Source organism: Pyxicephalus adspersus, chromosome 8 (genome assembly GCF_032062135.1).
Source record: "Pyxicephalus adspersus chromosome 8, UCB_Pads_2.0, whole genome shotgun sequence".
NCBI classification, from domain to species: Eukaryota; Metazoa; Chordata; class Amphibia; order Anura; family Pyxicephalidae; genus Pyxicephalus; species Pyxicephalus adspersus.
In genome coordinates this window covers 37,881,141-37,908,849 of record NC_092865.1, presented here as the reverse complement: position 1 = coordinate 37,908,849, position 27,709 = coordinate 37,881,141, and the positions used below count along the sequence as shown (strand labels likewise).

Here is a 27,709-nt window from a genome sequence, read left to right as displayed (position 1 = left end):
TATCTCACCCCATCTCACAATGGAAATGACCAAAACTCAAAAACTCTTCTGGGTAGCCAAATGAAAAAGAATATCTTCACATCAACCGTATCACTTTCTTGTCTGCACCTCTTTTTACAATCTGAAAAACCCACAGTATGTGTTTGGGGCTTGTTTAACCAGTGCCTTCAAAATATAAGAAAGCTCAGCCATGTGATTTGCAGGAAGGCTGACAAGCACAAATCAGGTGAGACTGGGTTTCTTCTGTCTAACAATCTTTTAAGGTCCTGGATTGTCAAAAAGATAAGGATGTCTTTTCATAAACTTTATCACTATGTTCACCTCTTCCTTCTGTCAGAAAAAGGAAGTTATGGTTTCTTACTCGGAGAAATGCATAGTACGTTTTTCATGGCGAGCTAAATCCGTTGCTTCTAATGATGAAGGGGCTGTTTGTTGAATTCTTGAAGCTATTGGACAAGCACAAATTAGTAGAAACCATGTTTTTCTGTCTCAGAAATGTTTATGGTCCTCCCAGAAGAAAAAGAATCCGTGATTGGGTTTGGTAAGTCAAGGCAGCCCTGAGTGCTAGTAGCTAGATATTATTGTGGAGGCCTGGTGCACGGTTCAATAATGCAACATTGTGTACAGATTTGTGGAAAAAAAAGTTTGAAAAACAGCCATCAAGTAGGGGGATATACCTCAGTGGTAGAGCGCATGCTTTGCGTGTGTGAGGTCTTGGGTTCAATTGCCATCATTTCCATGGCAACCTGTAACATGCAAACAGGTTTAATGGGAGCTATATCTTTTCAGAAAATGTTTTGATTCAAAAGCCGACAGAAGGCTTGATGATATAAGCAACAACCATCGGTCAAATCTTCATCTAAAAATGCAAAGAAAGTTTATCCGTCTATTCTAAGAAGGAGTTTTCCTGATATTAAATCAGACAATTTTGGAAACAGTTAACCAGCAGGCACAAATTCCAAACCATTGACTTATCCGGTGTTCCCAAGGTTGTAGGTCCTACTCAAGTAAATTGGGCCCTATAGTTGTTAACAAGTGAAAAGGGCCCAGAATACTGGTTGTTGAACATTAACAAATACAAACTTCCATACCCACCCTTAAGAACAATGGAATTGTAATAGGAAACTGTGGTGTGAATTTGAATTAAACTATTGAAACAATGGCCCAATGTAAGGAGGCTAGATGATAAAAGTAAGAACTGTGGGCGAAGCCTCTTTAAAGAATGCAGAATGTAAAGGAGAAGCTTATCCTTGTATATTGAGCATAAAAAGCCAAATTTTATCAAGACTGAGTAATTGGTTATTCATCATCGGTTATGAGACTTAGCCTGACTAAAAAAAGTCCTAATGGCATATTTTCAGCAGCGCTGTGGCACGTGCAGCATGTCGTGGGGATGTAGCTTAGTGGTAGAGCGCAGAAATTGCACGTGTGAGCCCTTGGCATCTCCATTGATTTCTTCAAAATTAGCTTAGTTGGTTAGCCTATGTTGAGCCGTATGAGCATTGTAAGAAACTGTCAAACTTCAGAAAGCCGTAAGGTTGTTGTGAAAAAATAGTGCGTGTAAACTTTATTGTTTGCTGTCATTTATCCCACCTCTAGCTCACAATGAAAATTTCCAAAACTAAAAAATACCATGTGGTTTTTCACATGGAAAAGAGTATTTTTACATCAACCATATCACTTTCTTGTCTGCTTAACGCATAGAACGTTTTTCGGGGTGAGCTAAATCTGCTGCTTTTAATGATGGAGGGTATGTTGGTTGAATTCTTGACGTTATCCGATAAGAACAAATTAGGAGAAACCGTGTTTTTTGGTATCACAAATGTTTATGGTCCTCCCAGTACAAAACAGAAGCTGTGTTTGGTTTTGGTAAGTCAAGGCCGCTCTGAGTACTGATGGCGGAATAATATTGTGGAAGCTTAGTGTGCGGTTCAATCATGTAACATTGTATACAATTTTGTCGAAAAAAGTCTGAACCCCCCCCCCCTGGTAGGAGGATGTAGCTCAGTGGTAGAATGCATGCTTTCCATGTGTGAGGCCCTGGGTTCAATCCCTGTCATTTTCATGAAATCCCACATTTACGAAGGAAAAGCTACTCTGTTTGCATTTTCAGAATATTTCAATGAGCCGACTGACGCAAAGTGCAAAATGTGATGTTTACTGCATTAGTTTAGCGAAGGACAGTCACACTGGGAAATTGGTAGCGGAAGGGGATATGGCTCAGTGGTATGGCTGGTAATATTGTGGAGGCCTGGGCACAGTTCAGTTCTGATTAATTTTGTTATATCTGTGGCAGTTTCACCATTCCCAGTCCAAAGGTGAACATCAGCACATTTGTAGAGCAAGCCTATTTCAAGGTTAAACTTGGTGATCAAGATAAGTCTTAGGCCCCTCATAAGGTGTGCAATCAGTGTGTCGAGGGTTTACAGATGTGGACACAGGGAACACGATAACATGCCATTTGCTATACCTTTAGTTTGGCGACAGCCCGGAGATCATTTTAGTGACTCTTACTTTAGTATAGTAAAAACTTCAGGACATAACAAGAACAATAAATGTAACAAAGTATCCTAGTCTACCATCGGCTAAATGCCTAGTGGCTCATTCAAAAGAAATCCCAGTGCCGGTTTTCGTTACAATACCCTCTCTTGAAGAACATGATTATGGTGATGAACTAGGTGACAACAATGAAGAACTTGAAATTGATGAGGACTCTGTAAAGGATTGGATCAGCAAGAGTTGAGTGATTTGGCACGTGATTTGGGACTATTGAAGAAGGCTTCAGAACTCCTAGCATAAAGACTACATGAGAAAAACTTACTTGAAAAAATAACAAAGGTATCGTACTTTCGAACCAGTGAAATTGCATTTCTGCAGTACTTTAGAACGGACGGTGGCTTTGTGTATTGCCATAACATACCTGGTTTAATGGAGGAATTGTGAATTCCAATCTATAACTAAACTGAATGGTGACTATTCATAGATAGCTCAAAGTGAAACTGAAAGTGTATCCTCCTTCACAATGGCAATTTATTTGGGTCAGTCCCCACTGGCCATTCAGTTTCCCTTTGTGAAGAATATGCACATAGAGTAATTGAGTTGTTGCAATAACACCAACACAATTGGGCCATCTGTGTTGACCTTAAAATGTTATGCGTCCTTCTTGATCAGCAAGGCAGATACACCAAGTATCCCTGTTATCTGTGCATGTGGGACAGCAGAGTTTGTGAGAGGCATTGGGTGGAAAGGAATTGGTCTCCAAGATCTGCCCTAAAACCAGGTGATTCAAACATTCTACATGAGCCACTTGATGATAGAAAGAACATTACATTCCCACCTCTGCACATGAAACTGGGTCTGATGAAGCAGTTCGTTAAAGCTTGCAAACTGAAGGAGACCATTTCAAGTACCTAATTTTGGCAATTCCTAGCCTGTCATTTGAAAAATAAAGGCCGGTGTGTTTGATGGTCTACAGATTCGGCAGCTCATCAAAGATCAACATTTCATCAGGGCAATGTCAGAAGTCGAAAAGCATGCTTGGTTATTATTCAAAGCCGTTGTCAAGGACTTTCTTGAAAACAAACAAGCAAATAATTACACATAAATTGTTTAGAAATTCTTGGAGAGCTACAAAAATGCTTGGTTGCAATATGAGCACCAAGGTGCATTTTTTTTGCATAGCCATCTTTCTAACTTCCTGGAAAACCTTGGTGCAGTCAGTGATGAGCAAGGTGAACGATTCCACCAAGATTTGAAAGTCATGGAAGGACGGTATTAGGGTAGATGGGATGTACATACTGTATGATGGCTGTCTATTGTTGGAGCATTCGGCGGGATTGTCCTAACACTGAACACTCCAAGAAAAGCTATAAGTGTAAACTTTTACCTTAACCGCTTACTTAATTAATTTTCAAATGTTTTACTGTAAAAAATGTCATAGAGTAACAAAAAAATCCTTTGTATGAACAAAAGTAGTTTAAATAAACAGTACATTCAAGTTATTTCAATATTTTTTCATTGTATGTAAAATTTGTATGTTTTTTGACAAAAATGGAGGGTACCCTTTGTCGTAAATGTCACACTTACCTGTTCCTCACTAAAGCACAGGTTTCTCTCCCCTGCACATACAGGGAGTTCTGATGCTGGGTGTGCCTCTTTATCAACTTTATCCAAGATTTATCAACTCCATCCATGCCACTGGCCAATCAGAAAATAGCCTCTTAACCAGCCCTGGCTATTTAGCTAGCTCTCAGACACCATTTTGTGTTTGTGCAACAAGTCTTACTAGTGCTGAGCTCCCCATTTCTGTGAACTAGGTCCTGTAAACCTGCTGCTTAATTTAGTGTTTACTGTGTCCAGCTCCTGTGTTAACCCTTTGTTAGGCAGTTGTTGGTTCCCAGCCAACTCTCCTGTGCTGTTCCTGTGTTCCTGTCCTGCCTGTGGATATCCCCGCATCACCTGAACCTCCTGCTGTTTCCAGTGTCTCCTGTGTTCTCTGTGACTGCAGTGGCCTCTGTGTCATTGCTGTCTGTGTCCTGGATCCCTGGCTATTGACCCTGGCGTGTGACCTGACCTCTCTTGCTTGCTGCCTGTCTCGACCCTGGCTTCCCTTGACTATCCTTCTGCTTAGTAATTTGGTACCATGCTTTGCCCACCTTCGTGTGCCCAAGGACCGCAACCTGGCAGGAACTAGCCGTGCAACATCCTCACCATCAGAGGCTCTGGAGAAAACCTGGTTACTGCTTAGACCTTCTCAGGGCTCACACCACCTCCGTGCAAGTCATAGTGCCCCCTAGTGGTCCTGTCACTTCGAGCATAACAGTAAAAACTGGATGTAATAGCAAAAAACTGTAAAAAAAATAGTAAAAAAAAAGTGTAAGATCTAACTAAAAAAAAAAGCCTTCCCCAGTGTTATGTAACATTGTGTACAGTTTTGTCCTATTCTTGAGGACGTTCATTTTGCCATGTAGCAAGTTCCCCTTCTTAATTATAGATAGCCCATACTATTTTTTTATTGTTATTGCTGTTTCTATTACATTTACTCTTTGCTTAATCACGCATGTGGTTTAAACTGTTACTATACCTTTTAAAAAAAAAAAAAAAAAAAAAAAAAAAGGAACTTATCCTACCATTCTTATCTCATATACAGCTATAATCTTAGTAGGTAGCGCCGACACCTTTCTCTCTGCCCTACATACATATGTACATAAATGTCCAGGATTTACAACACTCTCTCTTCCCTCCCCTCCCCCTTTCCTCTTTCTTTTAACCCCCTCCCAATCTTTTTTACCTGCATGGGACCAGTATCTACATACCGGTCAGTTTACTGAGCCATACGAGGACAACCTCCCTGCCGACTAGCCCCACATATGCCTATGGACATTTGCCTCAGTCACAGTACCTCAGATATCCGCCAATTCATGGTGCTGAGCCAGGCGGCCAGAACAGAGGGGAGGAGCCATAAATCAACGTCACTGTTGATTAACTTGGGGCATGTGCAGTTCACGCATTCACAGTGCCACAACATAAGGACAGCGTTCTCACTCATGACTGCTGCCTCTTTGCCACCAGATGTGCTTTCCCTCTCCCCCTCTTTCACCAAGTTATTTCTTGAATACTTGTATACCATCCTCTGGGATGATGTACCACAATTTGTAATGGTTAAAATCCTCAGTCAATTTTTTTGCTTATTTTTAGATTCTATTTACCTAGATATAGTATCAAAGGTGCCACTGCTTCTAGTCACTAAATATATTCCTGGTATGTATTTTTTACTTTATATATTGATTATTATTTCAATATATTGTATAACTTTTAATTGGTATACATAACATTCATACCTTTATACTTTTGTACACCCCATTAGGATTCGTCATCTTTCCAGTGTGTGTTATTTGACTTTTTCCCCCCCCAATCACTGACTAATCAAAATGACACCTACCTAGCTTTCTCCAGAGATATATAGGTAGGTACAGACCTTTTTACATCCCTCTTCCTTTTATAAAATATTATTTTATTACCATCACTATATATTTATTATACACATATTTATATATTCCTTCCAAGCCACATAGTTCCATTTTACCTTTTGTTATCAGACCCAGGACCTTTGATACCTTATCTACCTGAAATTTATTTTATACATTCTTGACAACCTGATCATTGTCTTTTCCTTTATTCTTAGAAGTTATATAATTAGGCCAATACACATAATTATGGACATGTTTCCTTTAATATTATTATAACAATTGTATTAATCAATTTATCTTTACTTCAGAATTTATATGATATTAAATAGGTTATATACCAATAAACTCTGGGATTAACTCAATATCTGGGACTTAAGAGGCCAATCATATTCAATTTACACATGTAGTTTATCAAAACAAATCTTTATTGGAACAACATTAAAAACCTAGATGTTAAAACCATATAAAATGTGCGATAGATATAACTAAATACTCCTGTCTAGGTTGCCCACATATATGGGGGAAAACCTTGATGACTTCACCCGTTTCACAGAATAAATCTGCAGATTTATTCTGTAAAACACCTTGAAATAAGAAAAAAAAACGGGTTGAAATAAGAAAAATAGACTCAGACTAACCCAAACTGTCTGAGATTCCTAAAATTCAAAACCTATTTATAGGTTATATACTATGTATTCTTATATGTTAGTTATTGGAAGCGTTCTCACTGTCCCCTGAGGAAACCCAGAGGGTAAAACGCTTCAGGGCCTGAGACCTTTTACGATAACGCCTATTACAATAATGCTGTTCATCCTCCCTCCTCTTTGGAATTCAATCCTACAGATTTAGCTAGGAGACACATGTCTAGTACTAAATTTGATCTAACACACTTAAGATGGGGTTTGGATCATAATTGCATAATCTATCTTTTGTTTTTGTAACAAGCACAACATTGTTGTAAAAATGTATTTGTGTATGTACGTCTATACATAAAATTACCTTTGTTGCCGCACAAAAAAAAACCCTACTATTTTCTTCTTGTCTTGTTTTCATACTAGGCAAACCAAAAAGAAAATTAGATTCAGACTGACCCAAACCGTCTGAGATTCCTAAAATTCAAAAAACAAAAATGCCATTAGTCATAAACAGATCACAAAAATGGATTTAGGCTGGCTCTAAGCTTTTCAAGATTCATTTTAAATATCTAAATAAACCATTGCTAGTGATTTTCCACCAAAAAAAGAACAGTCATAATATAAGAACACAAACACACTTTTTATGATACATTGTAAATATCGTGAAAGTTTACAATGTAAAATCAAAACATTTGGTTGCAATTATACACAGGCAATTGTCATATACAATTTGGCCATAAATGTTTCAGTCTCTGTGGTAACCAGTTATCTTTACTAATTATTAACAGCCTTTGAGTCGCCATTACTTGTAAGATTAAATTGTCAAATCACAAAGTATTTCACTAGTTGATTTATGATTTGTTAACATTTATCCTCTGGCCTTGTGTGGACAGCCACAAGTCATATTTACAGTGGGTGATTTGGTATTTTTCCAAGACACTTTGCAAAAAATTCTTTAGTGGGAGAAAACATTCTACTGCGGTGTTAATATTTGAGCATGGGTAGAATCATTATTAACACTACGCTCTTCCATATGTATTTTATCAATTTTTTTAGTATTGCAAGATTCCTATGTCTTTAAGGAAAAAGAACTACAGGTTTGTATGGAGATGGGATTTTTAAGGCATGTATTTTCAAAACAAAAAAAAACAAATAGAATATAAAAATGTAAAATACCAAACTTTTTCATTCCAAAGTTTAAAAAAGAACACAAATTTATAAATGACATGTAACATCTAAAAATATCAATAAAATAATTTTTTCTCCACCTAATGAGGTTCTAAAATTGGTTCCAATGTTTAAATATTAGTCCACGTGTCACTGTAGATAAACACATCTTCCACATTTTTTTCAACGCATTTTGCTGATATAATACCGCTTTATTAGGAGAAGATCATAGCCAAAACTAATACCTCACTTCAGGCAAAGGGATTCAAGGATCAAATATAGGAATATCCTAAGCATCCAATGACTAATATGCCAAAGATTCCTACCAAATAAAGCTGCAGCTTCTCATGCAGGTAAAAGTGTGCCGTACAGATACTGCATGTGGTGACAAGCTGTGATAAATCCTTTCCAGAAATGGGAGGTAAATTTTACCCCACAATCTTATAAAATATGCATAGGCATACCCTGAAACGTAAAAAAAATTGGCACCAATTATGCTGTTGATAGTAAAGCAGGAAAGGGGTACAAAATGGTCCATTTTAGAAAAGTGATCCAAGACCACCCAAATAACAGTACAGCCATTAGAAAGATCAGTAATAAAAAGCCATAGACAAGTGACACCAAAGTTCAATAGGTAAGGGCAGAGGAAGAAGCGGTCCAGCTGGAGCACAGATTGGGGACTTCGTTTAAACACAGACAGCACAGGCCTCAGCATGGTCTATCACATCCTTACGAAGTTTGGGCCACTAGTACAGACGGGAGAAAAATGTGAAAGTTCAGTGAACGCCTGGGTGACCAGAAAGTTTAGAATCATGTGCCCAATGTAAAATTTTGGTGCAATGTTGGGGAGGCACCAATATTTTACCTGGGGAAATAAGTTCTTGAAAGATTCTTAAACAGATGTCAAGGCTAGGATATGAGCCGGTGGGATGATAAACTCTGGCTTTGCAACAGTCTCCGAATCCTTTGGATCGAAGGAACCAGTGTAAAGTGTATTAGCTTGGGATTTGGCAGAACCAGGTTTGAAGGTAGTTACAAAATCAAGATGAGAAAAGAACAAAAACCAATGATCTTGTCAGGACTTGTGGGCAACAAACAGACTGCAAACATACTGCAAACTGGGCAGCAGTTTCTAATAAATTGCCATCAATAATTGGTAAATCCCAGGAAGTAATGAGTAGCCTTAAGGCCACAGGGCAGGGGATAGTTAGAGAAAGCGGACCTTCTCAGGATCCATGCATTTTGACTGTGGTAGTCTATACATTAAAGAAATACGGCAAAGATGGGTCTTTCTTCTACACAAAGAAGAACCAGGATGACTGCAGAGGAGGCCTGAGGAAAAACAAGAAAAATGATGATCTCTGCATGTAGCAAACCTAGACATTGTATGGGCTTAGTTTAGAAGAAAATAAATTCACAGTACAGAATGGTGCCATCCACCGCAGAGATACATAGGCGTTGAGTCAATGCCCCTGATTCATCAAGCAGAATCGGATTATCGGTCGCGCATTCGTATTCGCGATCCGAAATTAATTGCTATGATCTCACCATTGAGCTTAACAGATCCTCCTTAATCGTGCAGCTGAAATCTAATCGCCTTAATTGGCAGATTCGCGCTCCCTATTGTGAAGTCTGGAATCCGGCTGGCAGTGAGGCGAGTGTATGCGCACACTCGAGTCCGGACCGCGGTAATCCGCGATCGATGCCCGCGCGTACGTTCGCGCTTCCAGCTAGCGCGGATTTTATTGATGAATCAGGGGCAATGGCTCTATAGGCCAAGCACATATCTTTGACAATGGTAGGTGAGATGAGATTACAAGGTGCTTCAAAGTCCATAAAGGCCTCAAGGACAATTGTAGACTTGTTGTGGTGAAGCTGGATTGGTATCAAGAGATGTTGGGTTGAGGGGAAAGAAGAGTGACCTAGCATGCCCCCATCAGAGCATACTAGCCGCTAAACGTTCCTGGCCGCTGCAGACATTTTTTTAAAAAGTGTCCTTTCTGGCTGCAGTAGAGTCTGAGACATTTCCTCTGAAGACGTGATTGGCCCAGTTGCATGGGTCCCTCTAAGGCAGGGGTGTCAAACTCAAATGCACAGTGGGCCAAAATTAAAAACTTAGACAAAGTCACGGGCCAACCTTCAAATTTTTTAAAAAAATTGAGAAAATGTTTCCTTCTCATTAGATATAAAACCTTTTTTATACAGAAACAAAGAGGTTTTGCTTCACATTCAATCTGGAACAAGCCTATATTAGAGAATATATAATAGAGAATGAGGCATAAGAATTTTTTTTTAGCGCCGCTACTAAAATTCCCAGCATTACTTGCGTCTATAAAACAGGCCAATGCAAGGCCTCATAGGCAGAGAGCCGGCTGGTCTATAGACCTGAGTGATGCCAGGAATTGGCAGGCCAGCTGCAATTCATATTTTCTATTTCTTTGGGGGCCAAAAAAAGGAGGTTGGGGGCTGATTTGGTCCCCGGGGCCAGAGTTTGACATCCCTGCTCTAAGGAAAGAGAAACAGGAGCCCTGCTATCCCTGCTAGAAAGTAGCGTGGAAGGCTTCATTGTTCTAGGTAAGCTCAATTTCTAGGGTACAAAACTGAACTCCAAACTGCCCCACAGTAAGCAACCCTTGGTGGAAAAAAAGGAGCGCACCAGTTGCTGAGGAAGCCCTGATAAAAACACTTTGGGAGACGGTACCACTAAGGGGGCGCTATGGCTTGCTCAATGGTAGTGTGAGCCCTATGAAAGGCCAAGGCACAGAATCTAGGCAACAACCGAGTCTTTTCCAGAAATGAGGGTGCTGCGCTGCAGACTGTTACAAGGTTGCAGTCCTTGAGAACTACAGGATGGGCATAATATTGTGCAGTACCAAATCAGCGGGAGAAAGAATAGTAAGAGAAGGCCGGGGTCGAGGTAAGGCAGAAAACTAGGGAGGTCAGAAACAAAGTCAGGGGTCAAGCACCAGAAATAATAACTGGTGACACTGGCATCACGGAAGACACAGGGGAACGCAGGACACTGCAATCTGCGCATACCAGATCTTGGGCATGGGCAGAAGGAGCTTTTTCTTCAATGGGGGAAAAGAAAATGCCAATCCCATGCATGCGCAGTGTAAGTGTGAAAAGCAGTAATAGAAATTCATTCCAAAACAGATGAAACAATCTGCCCCCACCTCCAAGTGACTAGGAAAAAAAAGGTAATGAGTGCCGGTTTAATGAATTAATCAGAGTAATATGAAGTCCTCTGACATAGACTATAAAGAGCTTTCAGCTGTCTCCTAATGTAATACAAGGCCCAACAAAACAACAGCTCTCAATACAATGCTCCTCAGATATTCAAGATGTCTAGTGGAGGCCATAAAATCTTATTAACAATTTACTGTCTCTTAGCAGCAAGTATTACCAAAATTTGAATACCTTGGTGTCTCTTTATAATAATAATAATAGTATTTAATACCTCTAGACAGTCAATCTTCACAGACAGTTGCCTTGATATACAAAACACATCAGTTATTCAAAATAAGTTGCAAAACCCAAATTCTGGTTCACAAACAAGTAGGATTCAACAGCAAGATGCCCAACTGCACCTTACCTAAGTTACGGATTTATGAGGAGTAACCTTAATATATGAACTGAACCAATAAACAGAAACAGGAAAGGGGGCATGGCCAAACAGCTTAAGAGCTCCTGAAGCTGTCCGGGAATTTCAACAGCTTTGCACGGTTTGTGCACCTCTTTTTACAGCTCCATGGGCCCCTAATCCCATATCCAGCAGAAAGGAAGAACCGGTGGAGGTGCCGAGGAGCCTGAAAAGATTTCAGGCTTTACTCGTACGACCAGGCCACAAAGCATCAGGCACCACCAATCGAGCCCTCACCCTCTCAACTCAGTCATCATCACAGCAGGCCTCAGAGGTCAGTACAAGCCCTGCAGCGCACAATTTATCCGAACACCCGGATTCACCCGTCCCCAGCCCTTATATCACCCTTACCCTGGAGGAATTAGCAGGCTCCAGCACTTCTTGTGAAGGGGGGGATATCTGGGACTGGAAAACACATAATCAAGCTTTACCCACCAAACAAGATTTGGACCACAGCATTGGAGGTTTAGAGGCCAGCTGTAATAATGAGTTTCAGGCAATGCAGCATTCCCTGCAACAAGTGACAAATACCACAGTCACCTTACAACATACCTGCACAGAGCTTTCTCCACAATTGAAATCCCATTAAGAAAGCCCGACACATCATGAAGCGCAAACTAATGAACTTTTCTTACTCTATGATGAGGCCGAAAACAGCAATAGAAGAAATACCATCTGCATTTGGGGGCTGCCGGAAACAGTACCTACCTCCGAATAGGCCAACAATGCCTATTCAATTTTCTCGAAACTGCTGGACATACCAACTGATGTGGACATAGAAATTGACAGGGTTCATAGAACCCCTGGCCCACGTAGCAGGGACCTGTGGAGGCTGGGAGACGTCATATGCCGGATACATTCTTATCAAACCAAAAAGGACATCATGTGTAAGGCTTGGGATGCAAGATTAATCGAATATGCAGGTGTGCAACTACAACTATTACCTGACCTATTCAAACATACGCTGGATCTGCACTGGGCTCTTAAACCTTTGCACGAGCAGAACATTCCATACCACTGGGGATATCCTTTTCCTCCATGGCAGATAACAATATTCTATATTCTCAGAGAGCCTTCAGATTTACCACAGCTTCTCACAGATCTAAAACTTCCTGACATTTCACTTCAGGATTTACCCACAGCAATGTCCTTACTACACAGGGGAATGAGAAAATCAAGCTCTCACTCACACACACTACATTCACCCCTGCTACTACTGTGTCTAATCGCTCTATGAAATCCTCCACTCCACCTCCTGCAACCACCTGTTTCCCAAATTAGTTCCTTGTTCCCGTTCTATGGTGTTTGACCTTTTGTTTTTCAGCAAATTTCATACCTCCAAGGATTTTAAGCGAGCGCTATCCCATTTTTTTGTGATTTTATCCCTCTTCAAAGATATAGTCTACAGTAATGCAGTGACAACTGCAATCACTCATTTCTTTAACGACACTAAATTACTTCCTTGAAGTACTTCCTTACTACCTTGAAGGCAGTTCTAATTCAGCATGGGACGTGTCGTAATAAGATTAGAGCTAAATTTTAACAGACACATCTAACAAAATACGTTCCCTGAAAAGGCTACACAAACAGAATATGTATGTCGGAGGATACCTTATTTCTGCCTCAAAGTTTGGAGGCACACATATCGTTAATCAACCTAGACGTTAACATTTTTCTAAAATAATAGCAAATCGCATTTCACCATATATGTCCTCTCTGATCTATTCAGACCAGGACAATTTCACTTATGGAAGAGAGGCAAGGGACAACACCAGGGACAGCAGGTGGCTAAATCCATGTGCCTTTTATCTGTGGACGCTAAAAAGGCCTTTATTAGGGTAAAGTGAGCATTTATGCACTCAACATTAAAACAAATATGGCCACACCCTAACATGATTTCTCACATTTTGGCCCTGGACTTGTCCCCACGAGCTCACGTGAGAGTAAATGGTTCTCAGCACCATTCCCAATACAAAACAGCATCATAGAGGGCTGTCCCCTATCCCTTTAAATATATGCACTGGTTGTGGAACATCTGGCAGTTGCCTTGCGAGGGAATCCAGATGTGCAGGGCATACAGATAGGTGACATGAAATATAAACTATCACTATATGCGGATGATCTACTAGTGTACATCACTTCATCTCATATCTTAATTCCCTCTATTTTAAAGGACTTAGAGAGATTCAGCACAGTCAGTCATTTTAAAGTCAACTACAACAAATCAGAATTGCTCACTCAGTTCCAAATTGTCTTGGCAAGTACCAATACATCCTTTTGGGTATATAATGACGCTATTAAATACCTGAGAGTACATATTACTGCCCTTACTCACTAAACTTCAGACAGACCTACATAGATATGACTCCCTCCCTTTATCTGGTTCACCAGATTTAACACACTCAGTGTGTTAACAAACTTGACCTAATATATCTCCCTGCCCTATATCTGCGGAAAATTCAGCAACTTTTTAACACATATTCCACATTTGGAAAGTGAAACACCCTTGCATAACTTCACTTTACTTAATTATACCAAAAAACAGGAGAGGGCAGGAGTACCTGATATGGCAATACAAATAGTTGACTGGTTTCGTTACAAAGACAGGAAGAGTTGGGTGGTATTAGAGAATGCTCTTTCCCACATGGACCTAAGGTCACTGCCATGGGTGGACAGCCTGCACATGTGCTCTTCCCACCCCCTCATGGGCTAAACTTTAAATCTATTACAAATATAGAATAATCTCCTACATGCAGGAAAACTATCCTCCAGCCTGGGTCCTTTGACTCCTTTCCCGCCAGCAATGGGAACAGAACGTTTCCTAAACTGGAATGCCAAAGAAAACTGACACCTCTGTAGCATACTACAAAACGGGTAACTGCCATCCTATTTATCCCTTAATATCAGAGAGTGCGGTAAATTAGCCCCATGGTTTCAATACCGGCAACTATCATCTTTTCTGTCCTCATACAAGACCAAAAGTATCTTCCACAGGAGTCTGTCTGTCCTGGAGGTGATATTTAGGTGCCCAGATAGCCCATGTCATGCTATCTCAGACATCAGGGAATCAGACATAAGCATGAATATTTCTGAGGCAGACTGGAAAAAGCTTTTATTCTCATGCATAAACTTGCCCTCCCATTCAAAGCCCAGGAGACCAATTATAAGATCCTCTCCAGGTGGTATCAACGCCCAACAGATCTGCACCGTATATACCCTTCTCTCACTGACACATCAGCGATGTTTATCTCAAAAAGATTCAAATATTAATTTGTGGTGGGAATGCCAAGATATCTTTTGTTTGTGGGAGACAATCATGAAGCTATATATTACATTCGCAGGCTTTAATGTCTAACAACCCAAAGGTGGCACTACTATCTATGATCCCAGGCACCTGAGTGGGGTGGAGGTCCTTTGGCATTGTGGAAGGATATTCTTTATACCTCCTCTTCCCTTTATAACCTCCATTAGCCATGTTCATATCTTCCCTTCTCCCCTCTTCCTCTAATATCCCCTCTTATACCCTTTCTCTCCCTTTCCCCCTCTAAACAAATAGGGCTATGTGTATGAGTAATTGTTTTCCTATATTCCCCCAATGTTAATGTTTGATAATAATTTTTACTTGAAACATATGGTATTATATTATTGATGATTATATCAGCATTTGAGTAACTGTATAGCTACTTTAACACTTTAAATTTTCAGATGTAACAAGTCAACAATTCATTTCTTATGTAATCAACTTGTACAGCTATTAAGACATAGGCAAAAGCATTATTGTATATACATTATTGTTCCAAACACATATCTTAATATAGGTTTGATGTAAAGAACATCAATTGTTTTTAGTTCATTACACCTATTATAAGGATATGCTAGATGTTTTCCAAGATTATCCTACCTCCCCCCCTTTAAATATGCACATGTGTATAATATATGTATCTATGTTGCTTGGTTGTGCAGTTTCAGGTGCTGCCAGATTGCCTGATGTCCCCTTGCAGCTCCTTTCTTAACCCTGTGTTGTCCTGTCTATTTTCCTGCTGTGTTCCCTTTTGCAGCTCTTGTCTCGTTGTTCCTGGTGACTCCAGCCTCTTCTGTGACTTAAGTGACCCCTGGGTGACGCAAGCCTCCAGTGTATACTTGTCTCCTTTGTGTTTTGGTTGTGCATTTCAGAAGTTAATTAATAAATTAAAAAGAAGATCCTTGGATCTTCCCTCTGTTAGAAAACCACTGCTTTTTTCACTGCTTCCCACCAACTCATGGCACTTGAAAACTTTCAACACCTGGCTTTCTACTGAAGTAGTTGTAAAAGTATCATTCAGTAGTTTAATATAGAGATCTAACAAACGTGATTAGGACATTGTGCAATCAAGCAAGAATAATTGCAAATTAATGCAAATTGTTAACTTCTTCCACAAGCATATAACATCTGAGTAACAGATGATGTGACATAACAGACATTACATGTAACATCTGTTCAGTGATCAACTAACTATACATATTGGTTCTTTTTTCGCAATCCTGGCATCTAATTCTAGATTATTGAGGTGATTTACAGAAAGTCTTGCAAACCAGAGACTAAAGGTATTCATAAAAGTATTTGGAAATGCCTGAATTATCTCCTTAATCATTTATTCAGTCCTAGGTAACCTAAACTATCAAAAATATTTAATTACTATTTCATTACTGAACATAGGCAACAATCCTGTACGGTAAGCAGGGCCCCCAGACAAACCTACATACATAACAAACTAAACTAAAATATACAAACTAAAACATAGAAATTTAGAGAGAACCTTTTTTGTTCCAATTTTGTTCACTCAAAAAGGTGATAGGGGATCATTACATATAACGGAAACGAACTGTGGTCATGATAAAAAGGTGAGCTTTAATAGACTGTAGAAGCAGCCAAAATTAAATGTACAGATATAATTACAATCAAGGGATAAGTAAACACACCACCTAAATTACTCCCTCACAGCACATCGCTACCATGGAGTTCTGTATACGGACGTGGAAGAAGTGACATCATCAATAAGCGCCGGTGTGTGACAAGGAGGGGAAGATGATTGGTTGACACAGCGCTGTGATCTAAGCAGCAGCTGACGGAGAGCAAGTTGGTAATGTAATTGGGTTTCGCGGGTGGAAATTATGTTTGTACCGAGAGCAGTGAAGAGGCGGACAGATACTGAAAATAGTGCGGTGAAGAAAAGGGTCACTAGTAAGAGCTATGAAGGCACGACCGAAGCTGTCTCACATCACTCTTCTATATCTGTTTACATTCAGTCATCTCACCCATCGCCTACTCCTGACATTTCTAACAATCAGCCATCAGTGATTAGCTCCTCTGTAGTCCCCGTGTCTCATCATTCCATTAATGCCTCAGGGAGTTCTGTCACTTCAGCCTCCAACCATCCATTATTGTCCGGCTCTGCTGCCCCTTCTATGTCTCCTTGTTCCACAGCAATCTCCGAAAGTGTTATCACTTCAGTATCTGCCCCCAGCCATTTATGTGTGAGCAGCTCCTCAGCTCTTTCTGTGTCTCCTGGTTCCTCCACTGTGTCAGGGCATGCCAGTCTCTCTGCACCTACCTCCACTGACACTCCTCCAATAGTACTTTCTCATGAGTTGCAGGCTACAGTGCCCAGTTGCCATCTCTCAGCCCCTTCTGTCTCCCATGAAGTTTCTGACCCCATATCTTCACCTCCTGTTTCCGGTCACTGTTCTGCAAAACCATGTTCCTTTGAAGGTGAACCCATCAAATCGTTCAGCAAGCTTCAGCGCTGGCCCACTTTGGGAGAACCAGTGTGCGTTGTATGTGGGAGATATGGAGAATACATATCTGATCAGACTGAGCATGATGTTTGCAGTTTGGAGTGCAAAGCAAGGGACACATTACAAGCTCAAAACAGAAGTCCAGAGAATGTTGTTGGTCCACTTGAGTGCAAGGCTAAAGCAAGTACTGATGAAGGACCAATGAAGTTATGTACCACCTCTAATACCATACCCTGTTCATATATGTCGAAGAATGGAGAATCCTCATCTACAGCTGACCGCAATGTCGCTCCTTACTCATATGTTGAACATGATTTTATTGCCCAGCTGGGACAGGATCAGATTGACCATCTAAGACAGCAACTTGGCTTGTCTGTTCAAGGTCAAGAAGTGTGCAAACCTATTATTGAATTTGAACATTTGGGCTTTCCATCTGCTGTTTGTGTAAATTTAAAAAGGGCAGGATATGAAGTTCCCACACCGATCCAAATGCAAATGATCCCTGTTGGATTGATGGGGCGGAATATATTGGCAAGTGCAGAAACCGGTTCAGGGAAAACGGCAGCTTTTCTTCTTCCGGCTATCATCAGCTGTTTTGAACAGGTATTGCATGTTATTAATTGAAGCAGGTGTTATGTTAATGGTTTAATGGTAAATTATTTTTGGTAATTGTAATTGTAAATTGTTAATGGTAATTATTTTTGTTCCTCTAACAAAGTAAACTTAAGGGTATTTTATTGTGCTATAAATTGCTATACTGTGTGTCTGTGCACGCACGCGATGTCTCTGATAGGAATGTACATTTTTAACTACCTTGGGAACATGAAATAAAGTGTATTTTGAAGGTGAATATAAAAAGAATAGAACCTCTTTCAATGTTTTTTTGGCTCTGTCACTATTGGGTTATATCATCCTCTCTCAACAAGTGGAATTCCTCTCACTATGCAGTTTTCCAATTGTTTCCTGCTGCAATTTAGGTGGGTGGCACATACAGCAAAAAATAAACTGACCTCTACTCCTTCCAAACCAAAAAAAAAAGTTGGTTAAACACGTACTTTAATGTGTATGGCTTTTCTGTACTATAGAATGTATTGGCACCAAATAAATAAAATTATTGTTTTCACTTTATTTAGAAAGATGCTCCAGCTGCTCTGATTTTGACTCCCACTAGAGAACTTTCTGTGCAGATTGAGAAACAGGCCCAGGAGCTAATGTTTAAAATTCCGCAGATGAAGACTGCTTTGCTTGTAGGGGGGATGCCATTACCACCTCAGATCCATCGACTGAAGCAAAAGGTACAGGTAAGCCAACCCATACATCCAAATAAATAGTCGTTTGTGATAAACCGTTTTTCCCTATATCACCCAATATAATATATACACACAAAATACAGTGCAAGAGTTTTAGGCAGGTGTGAAAACAAGGCTGAAAACTAAGAATACTTTCACAAATAAGTTAATATTATATGTTATTAGTTTATTTTTTTAGTCATTAACAATTCAAAGTGAATGAATAGAAATCTAAATCAAATTAATATTTGGTGTGACCACCTTTTGCCTTCAAAACAGCATCAGTTTATTTTGTTACAGTTGTACACAGGTTTCAAGAGTCCTTGGCAGGTAGGTTGTTTCAAACATCTTGAAAAACTAAACACAGAAGGATGTCTCAAATCCTTCTGTCTCTTTATGTAATCCCAGACACACTCCATGATGTTGAGATCAGAGCTCTGTGTGGTCCATGCCATCACTTTCATGACTTTGTTCTTCTTTACTCTGAAGATAATTGGTAATGACATTGGCTGTATGTTTGGGGTCACTTCTGCTGCAGAATAAATTTGGGCCAATCAGTATTTCTCAGCAATGAGGACATCATTAGTCCTTACCAAATCTCCAACTCCATTTCCAGAAATGCAGCCTCAGACTTGCAATTAACTTCCACCATGCTTCATTGTTACCTCCAGGCACTCATTATTGTACTGCTTTCCATCCCTTTGGCAAACAAACTACTTTCTTCTACAGCCAACTAGTTCAATTTTAACTCATCAGCCAAGAGCACCTACTGCCATTTTCTACACCCCTGCTTTTATGTGTTTGTTCATAGTTGAGGCGCATGGATATATTTCCATGTTGGAGGTATAGCTTTTTGCATGCAATTCTTACATAAAGACTTCTGGCCAGACTTCTCTGGACAGTAAATAGGTGTACCAGGGTCCCACAGGTTTCTGCCAGTCCTGAGCACATGAGTCTGTTGAACAGCTTCCGATTTTGAAGGCAAATACACATGATTTTCTTACATCTACCGCATTATTTTTCCTCAGCTGACAATTGCTTCTGCTGTCCTTAGCATTACCCATTTCAGTGTTCAGCCCAGAGATTTTTTAAGCTGGGTGGGAGGAAATTGTAGGTGGGGGACAGCCCCTTTATTGTGACCCAACTCTTCAGTAACCACCCAAAATCAGCTGGATGGTTACTGAAAAGTGCCGGGTGGTGTGCCCAGCTAAAAGGGTCTGGGGAGAACACTGCATTTCATTGTGCTTTTTCAAACAAGCTTAAACAGCACATCCTGAAACTCCAGTCTGCTTTGAAATCTTTGCCTGGGAGAGACTTTGCTGATATAGTATTACTATATATTCTAACAAAATCCCTGACTTTGTTCAACTGTACCTATTTATTATGATGCTGGTTTAAAGGCAAAGGGTAGTCTAAACCAGTAATTTTAGCTGGAAATTGCTGCAGAGTCTGTTATTGCCAAATACTCTATTTATTGTGGCAAATGCTATTTATTGTTTTTTTTATGAATATAGATATTGACCTTTTTATCTTTTTTTTAGATTATTATAGCAACTCCTGGAAGGCTTCTTGAAATTCTTAAACAAGATTCTGTAAACCTTTCTAAACTAAAGATCCTGATTGTGGATGAGGTATGTGATTATGTACTAGGGCTGTTGATACAGGTTAAATTGAGGTCTATACCAACCCCTAGTTAGATAGTTAGACAACCCCTAGTTAGAGTTAGACTTTAGAACCAAAAAAGGAAAGAGGTGTTTTGGCATATTATTAGATGTTTACGTAGGTGAAAGTAAAGGTGATTACATCACAAAGAAATAAAGTGAAGGTAAACTAGACAAAGATCAACTAATGCATCCATAAAAATGAATTTCTATCAATAGCAATTAGGGCCAGACCATATTCCATGAATTTTGATTTGTTTTTGATGCGTTATCATTATTAACAACACACAATAAATCATATAAGAAAACAAATGTAACCAAACATTAAAAACAGTAGCTTTGAAATAAATTGAGTGCATTAAAGTGAAATAGTGGGGTTTATATGTAGTGCTGAGGTAATTAGGTTATGTATACTATGTTTTTTTGGCTGTAGTATTTAGGATTTACAAAGCAGAGTTAGAATAAATTTCTAATACAGGCAGATATAAAATCAGGAAAAGGATTTATCAAAATGCACTTACGTGTCTATGGGAGTCAGCGATGTCTTAATCCTTATGAGGAATAAGGTTTGTAATGTGGGGTAACCTAGGTGTAAAGAGGTATAGTTATAGGGAGTTATTGAGAAATAGACCATCAGTGTTCAGAGTATTGGGTAAAGTTGGTTAACAAATATTCATAGACTACCAAAATATTGGGTTACAGAGTCTGTCAGTTTTTAAAAGTGCGGGTCTGAGAGTTTATTTATTGGTATACAAATACCCAGCATTCTGGAAACTAAAAACAAGATCAGATTTACGTATGTAAACTGGGAATTATTTTTTTTTTTTTTTTTTTTTTTTTTTTATCTTGGTGACAGATTTATTAGTCTTTCTTCCTTTTCTAGGCAGACACAATGCTGAAGATGGGATTCCAACAGCAAGTGCTTGATGTTTTTGAGCATGCCTCACGCGATCATCAGACAATCCTAGTTTCAGCTACCATTCCTGCCAGTATCGAAACATTTGCCCAGCAGCTTTTAAAGGATCCTGTACGAATCACTGTTGGTGAGAAGAACCAACCATGTCCTAATGTACGTCAGATTGTACTGTGGGTTGAAGAGCCCTCAAAGAAAAAAAAACTGTTTGAAATACTTAATGTAAGTAAAATAGTGCTTATTAGATTCATTTGTAAATGTTTAACTGTAAAATAACTTATATATTAATTGTGTAGATGTACTGATTTTGTATGAATTGTGTGCTGAAGCTTTAAAGGGCCTTTAATTATGGTCAAGAAAATTTCAATTTATACTTTATACAGAAATCATATGCTGAGACAAGAAAGAATCATGTGTCCTTCTTTGTTGTTAAGGATTGCAGTTAAAACTTTTATGTAATACAATTGTGTATATTAGGTGTTTGCCCGGAATTTGATTTGAAGGTTCAAATCACTAAGCTATATTGATTGGTAGTGGTTAAATAATTGATATTTTCCACAGTGAGAATAAATCATAATTTAAACTACTGATTATTATGTCAGATACCACATTTATCATGTAGTATCATTATTAGATTTAGGCTTTAGCTTTAAATACGATGTTTGTATTGGATCTTACATTTCAGTTACTGTTATACATGCATATGTAGTAATAAACACATTTTAAAATAAATGCAAGTATGAATGTGATTTCTGAATATATTGAAAATATATACATAATTCTTCTCAAAGGATTCAAAGCTGTTTCAACCTCCTGTCCTGGTATTTGTGGATTGCAGAATGGGAGCTGATCTCCTAAGTGAAGCTGTGCATAAAATTACAGAACTAGAGTGTGTTTCTATTCATTCTGATAAATCCCAGTCTGAAAGAACTAAGATACTCAAGGTAAACCATTTATGTATTAAATAGGTCCAGAGGTGTATTTAGTGTTGTAGTTTTAGCTCACCTTTCCTGTCTATATGCCTTGTAGTGAACTTGTGAATTGTTTGATGCATGTAGGCTGTTGAAGCTCCCTAACTGGATAGAAATCCCCTCGATAGGTTCCCCTTGTGCAATGAAACACACATACATGCAGGCACTTTCAGATTGCAAATATGATAATTGGAAAACCATCAATCAACATAAGCACTGTGTCAGAACATTAGAAGCCCTGATTGGAGCATCTGCAATTTCACTGTAACATTTGGTGGAGGGGGGCAGCTTATTTATTCTGGCAAGGTTGCTTTTTTTTTTTTTTTTTTTAATTACATTGTTGACTAATTTATTAGACTGATATATTTCACTCCTGAAGGATTGTTTTCTGTAGAGCGGCCATAATAACATTACCAAAAATACTCCTTATCTGTTAAGACATGCAATTCAAGTGAAAATACAGCCAATCACTTTATTTTAGACAAACCCTATTAGAAACCTGGAGCCTGTTTAGCTTGTAAATAATGAATGTAGCTGATTTATAGCTTTTAGAAAAGGATTCCCGCACACTAGTTGGCCTAATGTTAATTTTTATTTTCTCAATATCCAAATAAAGGGGGGTCCATTGATATGTTTATATCAGAGCCTTTTTTATAGTGGCTAATTTGCGAACAAATCGTGTTCATTTACGATTACACAGACTGTTATCTATGCTGTAGAATTTAGCGTCTTCCTTTGCCAACCTTTTTATTAAATGCTGGTTATTTTTTTCATGGTATTCCAAAGGATTCAGTTCATTTTGTAGCCTTAACCAGGGACAAGCAATAGTATTAGAAAGCCATTTAGGTTTAAAGGTTTATGTCGTTGGCTATTTACATGTCCATTTAGGTTAAATCTAATAATTTTAAAGTATTCATGGAGAAAGACTTGCACAATAGTTAAAGATATAGCTATTTATTTCATAGACCAGATAAGGATGCAATATAGACGGCATTGTGGTTCTGTTAAGATATTTCTTTTCAGAGTACTAAATATTGCTTGAATTTGTAGCAACACTTTTTAACAGTCTAACAGTCTTTTCTACTGTTTTGTGTTTTATTTTACACTTATGGATATGCTGTTTAATATATTGTGTAGCATTATGTGTGTCACTTTTTACAGGGATTGCTTCAAGCAGAGTATGATGTGGTTGTGAGTACTGGAGTCCTAGGGAGAGGACTGGATTTGGTCAATGTGAAGTTGGTGGTAAATTTTGACATGCCTTCAAGTATGGATGAGTATGTCCATCAGGTAAATATATTTTAATGTATAGTATCATGCATTTTATAATATAATTTTAATAAATTCGTTTAATTAATAAAATATGAGGATGAATCTGTTTACCAGGCATTTTTATCAAAGCGGCTTCTTATGACCGAACACTGAAAAGCTCAACATTTGTTTATCACTGTTTGTGTGTATGTATGTATATATGTATGTATTTATACATTTATGCTGTATAATTTAATGGCTTCCTTTGCCAACCTTTTTATGAAATGCTAGTTACTTTTTTCAGGTTATTCCAAAGGATTCAGTTCATGCACCACTTCTCCCAAAAAATTGTTGCAATTACAAATGCTTTGGTGTTGTCATGTTTATTTCTTTTGTTGGCACTGGAAGAACACAGCAGAGAGAATAGAACAGAGAAACAAATCTGAGACATTACAAACGTCGGAAATGGCCTGGATAAAATTTTTTGTCATACTCAACCTAATACTTGGTAGCACACCCTTTGGAAGAAATGACTGATGTTACTGGCTTTTGGTAACAATGAGTCTTTTACATCTCTCTACTGGAAATTTGGACCACTTTTTAGCAGCAATACCATGACGTAATCGTCTGCAGGACTTTATCAGTCTATCACATCTTTTGGAGAAATTTTGGCCCAGTCGTCTTTACTACATGGCTTCAGTTCATTAAGGTTTGCAGAGCTTCGGTTTATTCACAGCTCTTTTAAGGTCACACAGCATTGCGATCAAGTCTAGTTCTAGACTTGGACTCTGCCAAAACAATATCCTGCTTTTTTTCTTTTTTAGCTCTTCTGCTGTATATTTACTGAATGCATGGGATCGTTGTCGTATTGCATGCCCTAGTTTTAGCCAAGCTTTTTCTGTCGCACAGAAGGCCTCACATTTTTCTCTAGAATACTTTAGTATACAAAGGAGTTCATGGTCCGCTCAATGACTGCAAGATTCCAAGTTCCTGTGGTTGTAAAACAAACCATCATCTCTCCACCACTTAGACTTACCTGTGTAAAGGACATTGTTCCAGATGTCTTGTAGTTTGTTCAGATGCAAATCTACAGATGCATCTACTCCTGGGAAGACTGGCAGCAGTCTTGAATCTTTTTTTTTTTTCCTTGATAATATTCTTTCTACAGAATAATGAAATTCAAATTATTTGAAAATGATCTTTTAACCTTTCCCAGATTGATAGGTAGTAACAATTTCTTGATCATTGCCAATGTCTTCCATCCTTGGCATTCTTTTAACATACACCTTAACCAGACCAGCAAACTGCCAAGACTTCTGCTTCTATAAGCTGGGTGAATTTGCTGATGATCTGTTAATAAAGTGTATTTGGTTAATAGGACCTGGCTGCTATTTACCCCTTAACTCCTATGAAAGTAATAAGGGTGTATTTAATACTTTTCAATCATCTTCTGGGATAGACCTGTGGATCAAGTTTTTCCAGGGCCTTATCTTCCAATGAACAGAACAGTCCTGGAACCCCTGGCATGTACCCCATCCACCCATCTATCCCTTGAAACTGCTGCACTGAGAAGGAGACATGGCTTTGTGACATTTGTGGCTGTAGGTTGGCTCCCAGGTAGGTTCCTGGGAGGCCAGGAATTGAGTGTGTTCCAAGCCTTGTTCTCAGGTGTGACCTCACTTCAGTCATGAGGTATTTCCAGCTAATTCAGTTCCGGCTAATTAATTGAGTCAAATTCAAAAGCCTATTTCCGAATGACATGGGGAGCCTACTGGAGCACAAATTTCTTAGAGCTGCAACCTGTTAACCAATTACTTTGGGTGCCCTAGAGTTAGGGCGCACACTTAGAACATCATTTTGGATAAGGGAATCGGTCAGGAGGAAGCACGTTTCTTAGCAGATTTCCTGTTTCTGTAACTGCAGTTCTCAAAAATAAATAAATAAAGAGTCCTCTAAACCAGTGGTCGCCAACCTTTTGGACATCACAGACCACTGAAATTACGGGCTGCTGACCGCGCATGTTCGGGGAGCCGTGTGTCACTCAAAGGGAAAAAAACTTCCTCAAAGTTACGTCATGATGCCAGAACCCGCCAGATGACACAACCAGCCCACCGCCCTGAGCCTGCAATGCATGCGGGAGACTTAGTCCGTGGCCCTGGCCGGTGCGCCCCCAGCGGAGTCAGAAAAAGGACCCTACCGGCCAGAGCCGCAGACCACCAAAATTTTCTTGCAGACCACTGGTTGGTGATTGTTGCTCTAAAGATGTGTAAGCTACTACTTTTTTGTCATGCAAGGGAGAAAAAAACAAATGAAGAAGAATTATAGGCTAATGCAAGGTTGCTACCATTGAAACAAACTTGTTACTGTTACCTACATGGGTACATAAGTACTTGGGGGAGTCAGTTTAAAATCAGTTTCCAATATAACTAGTGAAAATTCCTCCTTCACTGCCAAAAAATATTGTTGTAACTCATCGGGTAACAAGGGAGTAGCAGGGAATATTCATTGTTATTTTTGCCCTGTTTTAAAGCTGAAGTGCTAAGCTGTGAATGAACTATTTTTTCATAATTTTAAATTCACAGGTTAGCACTTGTTAGCTACTTGTATACTAATCTGTTTTCACTTACATAAGTGAAAACACAATATATAAGTGCCAGTATTTCAGAAGCAAAGACCAACTAAAAGTTGTAATTTAATTGCATTAAAGCAGAAAAGGATGACCTTGTTTGAGTTGCAAAATGGCTGAACTAAGTAAAGTTTTTTTCTTAATAGGATTTTTACAAAATAATAAAATATTTTGTTTACAACCACAAGGTGGCAGTAGAGCCATGCTGACTAATTACATTTTTGGTAAAAAAAAAAATAAAACAAAACTGCTCCTAGTTTAAAACGTTTATTTACTTAATGATTGTGTTTTTTCTATACAGATTGGAAGAGCAGGAAGACTTGGCAACCGAGGAACTGCAATTACATTTATTAATAAAAATAACAAGAACCTGTTTTGGGACTTGGTGAAGAGAGTACAGCCCACTGGATCACTTCTTCCTCCACAACTTCTCAATTCCCCATATGTCTTGGACCAAAAAAGATCAGAGCAGAGAAAGCACCAGTACAAAGATAGGTTGGTGACTGGAGAACAAATTCTTAGCCTAATTAAAAAACACGACAAACGGAGATACAAATAACAATGGGCTTTCCATCTTTTGTTGAGTGGCAGGTACCTTGCTTTGTCCCCTTATTTTTTTCTGTTAAAGAAAATATGGCTACAGATATAGAAACCTGTGGATTTCTTGTAAATAAAAAAATATGCTCTCAATGAGATGAGATAAAAGTACAATAATTCAATTTGGAATCTGTGTTTCTTGTATATGCATTATGAACCATGCACACTTTTGTGTAAAAATGTTCATTCAACATCTTGTTTTTACAGCGACTGATCATAATTTCAAAGCAACTAATTGATATGCAACATTTTAGCAGCAAACACTACTTTTAGTCTTTATAATGTATTTATTATTTGCTAGAAGCATATCTAAAAGATTTAAGAACAAAAATTAAATGGATTGCAGCAAAACAGTGCTTGTCATGGCAGCATTATTTCTCTATTTTTAGACATTTTTCCCTTTTATTTTCACCTAGAGATCCATCCAGTAGCAAATTTCCTTTAAGGTAGATACACTCATTGTACCTTATGTATGGAGGAAAAATGTAGCCATTGCCTTAGGCAATAGCACCTGTGACCTAGTAGATGGACAATAAATACTTTAAATGAAACAAATGAAAGTCTAATTTTAGGGAACACATTTTTTAAGCAGTAACATGCTTTTAATTTGGAATAAAGCCAATGAATAAAAGTTGTCCATTGTATTCCCTGTCAGATTGTTTATCTAAACCTTCACACTGTTACTTTTGCTGAACAGCTCAGCCTGTTAAAAAAAAAATACCAGACTAAAGGCAGGTTCAGCGTTGCAGCGGGATCATGAGATTCATTACAGCTCCTGGGGGCTGGCACCTTGAACCACAAAACTGGTTCTTATGGAACTGCAACCAGCGCTTGCGTCTTTGACACTGGGCAGGAATGAGCGGTACTAAACTTATATTTAATTTTTTTGGGCTGATGCGGGTAGAAGCTGTCTTCCCCGAGGTAGCAATTTACTGTCATGAGGAAGTGGAAACTGCAGCATAATCATACTGCCATTCTACACATAGCCTTTTTGACAGCATGTGCCTTTTTTAAATATATTTTTACATTTATTACTGCCCATATTTGTAGTAATATTCTGCCTATACTCAGGATCCACCTCCCTAGTACATACAGGTGTATGTATGAGGAAAAAAAATTTAGATGTGATGTTAAAATGGATTCCATTGCTGACCATTCTGGAAATATCTGGTGCTTATACTGCCTTATGTGTTTAAGGGTAATAACCTGAAA

The 27,709-nt window shown here is 38.8% G+C and overlaps 1 protein-coding gene and 1 long non-coding RNA gene across 3 annotated transcripts; one reads left to right on the top strand and one right to left on the bottom strand.

Moving 5' to 3' along the window:
* Positions 1 to 6,373: 6,373 nt before the first annotated feature.
* On the bottom strand, positions 6,374 to 16,623 carry LOC140336742 (uncharacterized). The gene is made up of 2 exons (XR_011921939.1): positions 16,374 to 16,623; positions 6,374 to 7,078 (listed from the first exon to the last, which is right to left on the bottom strand). It is a non-coding gene; the product is annotated as an uncharacterized lncRNA (long non-coding RNA).
* Positions 16,480 to 27,407, top strand: DDX59 (DEAD-box helicase 59). Of its 2 annotated transcripts, XM_072420074.1 has the most exons (7): positions 16,480 to 17,792; positions 18,323 to 18,490; positions 20,020 to 20,109; positions 21,023 to 21,274; positions 21,844 to 21,996; positions 23,185 to 23,313; positions 26,202 to 27,402. In XM_072420074.1, exons 1-7 carry the CDS (start codon positions 16,566 to 16,568, stop codon positions 26,457 to 26,459), a joined length of 2,277 nt encoding a protein of 758 aa, XP_072276175.1. In that variant the 5' UTR covers positions 16,480 to 16,565; the 3' UTR covers positions 26,460 to 27,402. The 2 variants fall into 2 exon arrangements, with proteins under 2 accessions (XP_072276175.1, XP_072276176.1); XM_072420075.1 differs by lacking the exon at positions 21,844 to 21,996 and having other exon boundaries at positions 26,202 to 27,407.
* Positions 27,408 to 27,709: the final 302 nt, after the last annotated feature.

Excerpts from the sequence above, each read along its gene's own strand:
- DDX59 (XM_072420074.1), top strand. The coding sequence starts at position 16,566 with ATGTTTGTACCGAGAGCAGTGAAGAGGCGGACAGATACTGAAAATAGT. Across the intron at positions 17,793-18,322 it reads TCATCAGCTGTTTTGAACAG|AAAGATGCTCCAGCTGCTCT; the intron begins GTATTGCATGTT and ends CACTTTATTTAG. Across the intron at positions 20,110-21,022 it reads AGATCCTGATTGTGGATGAG|GCAGACACAATGCTGAAGAT; the intron begins GTATGTGATTAT and ends TTCCTTTTCTAG.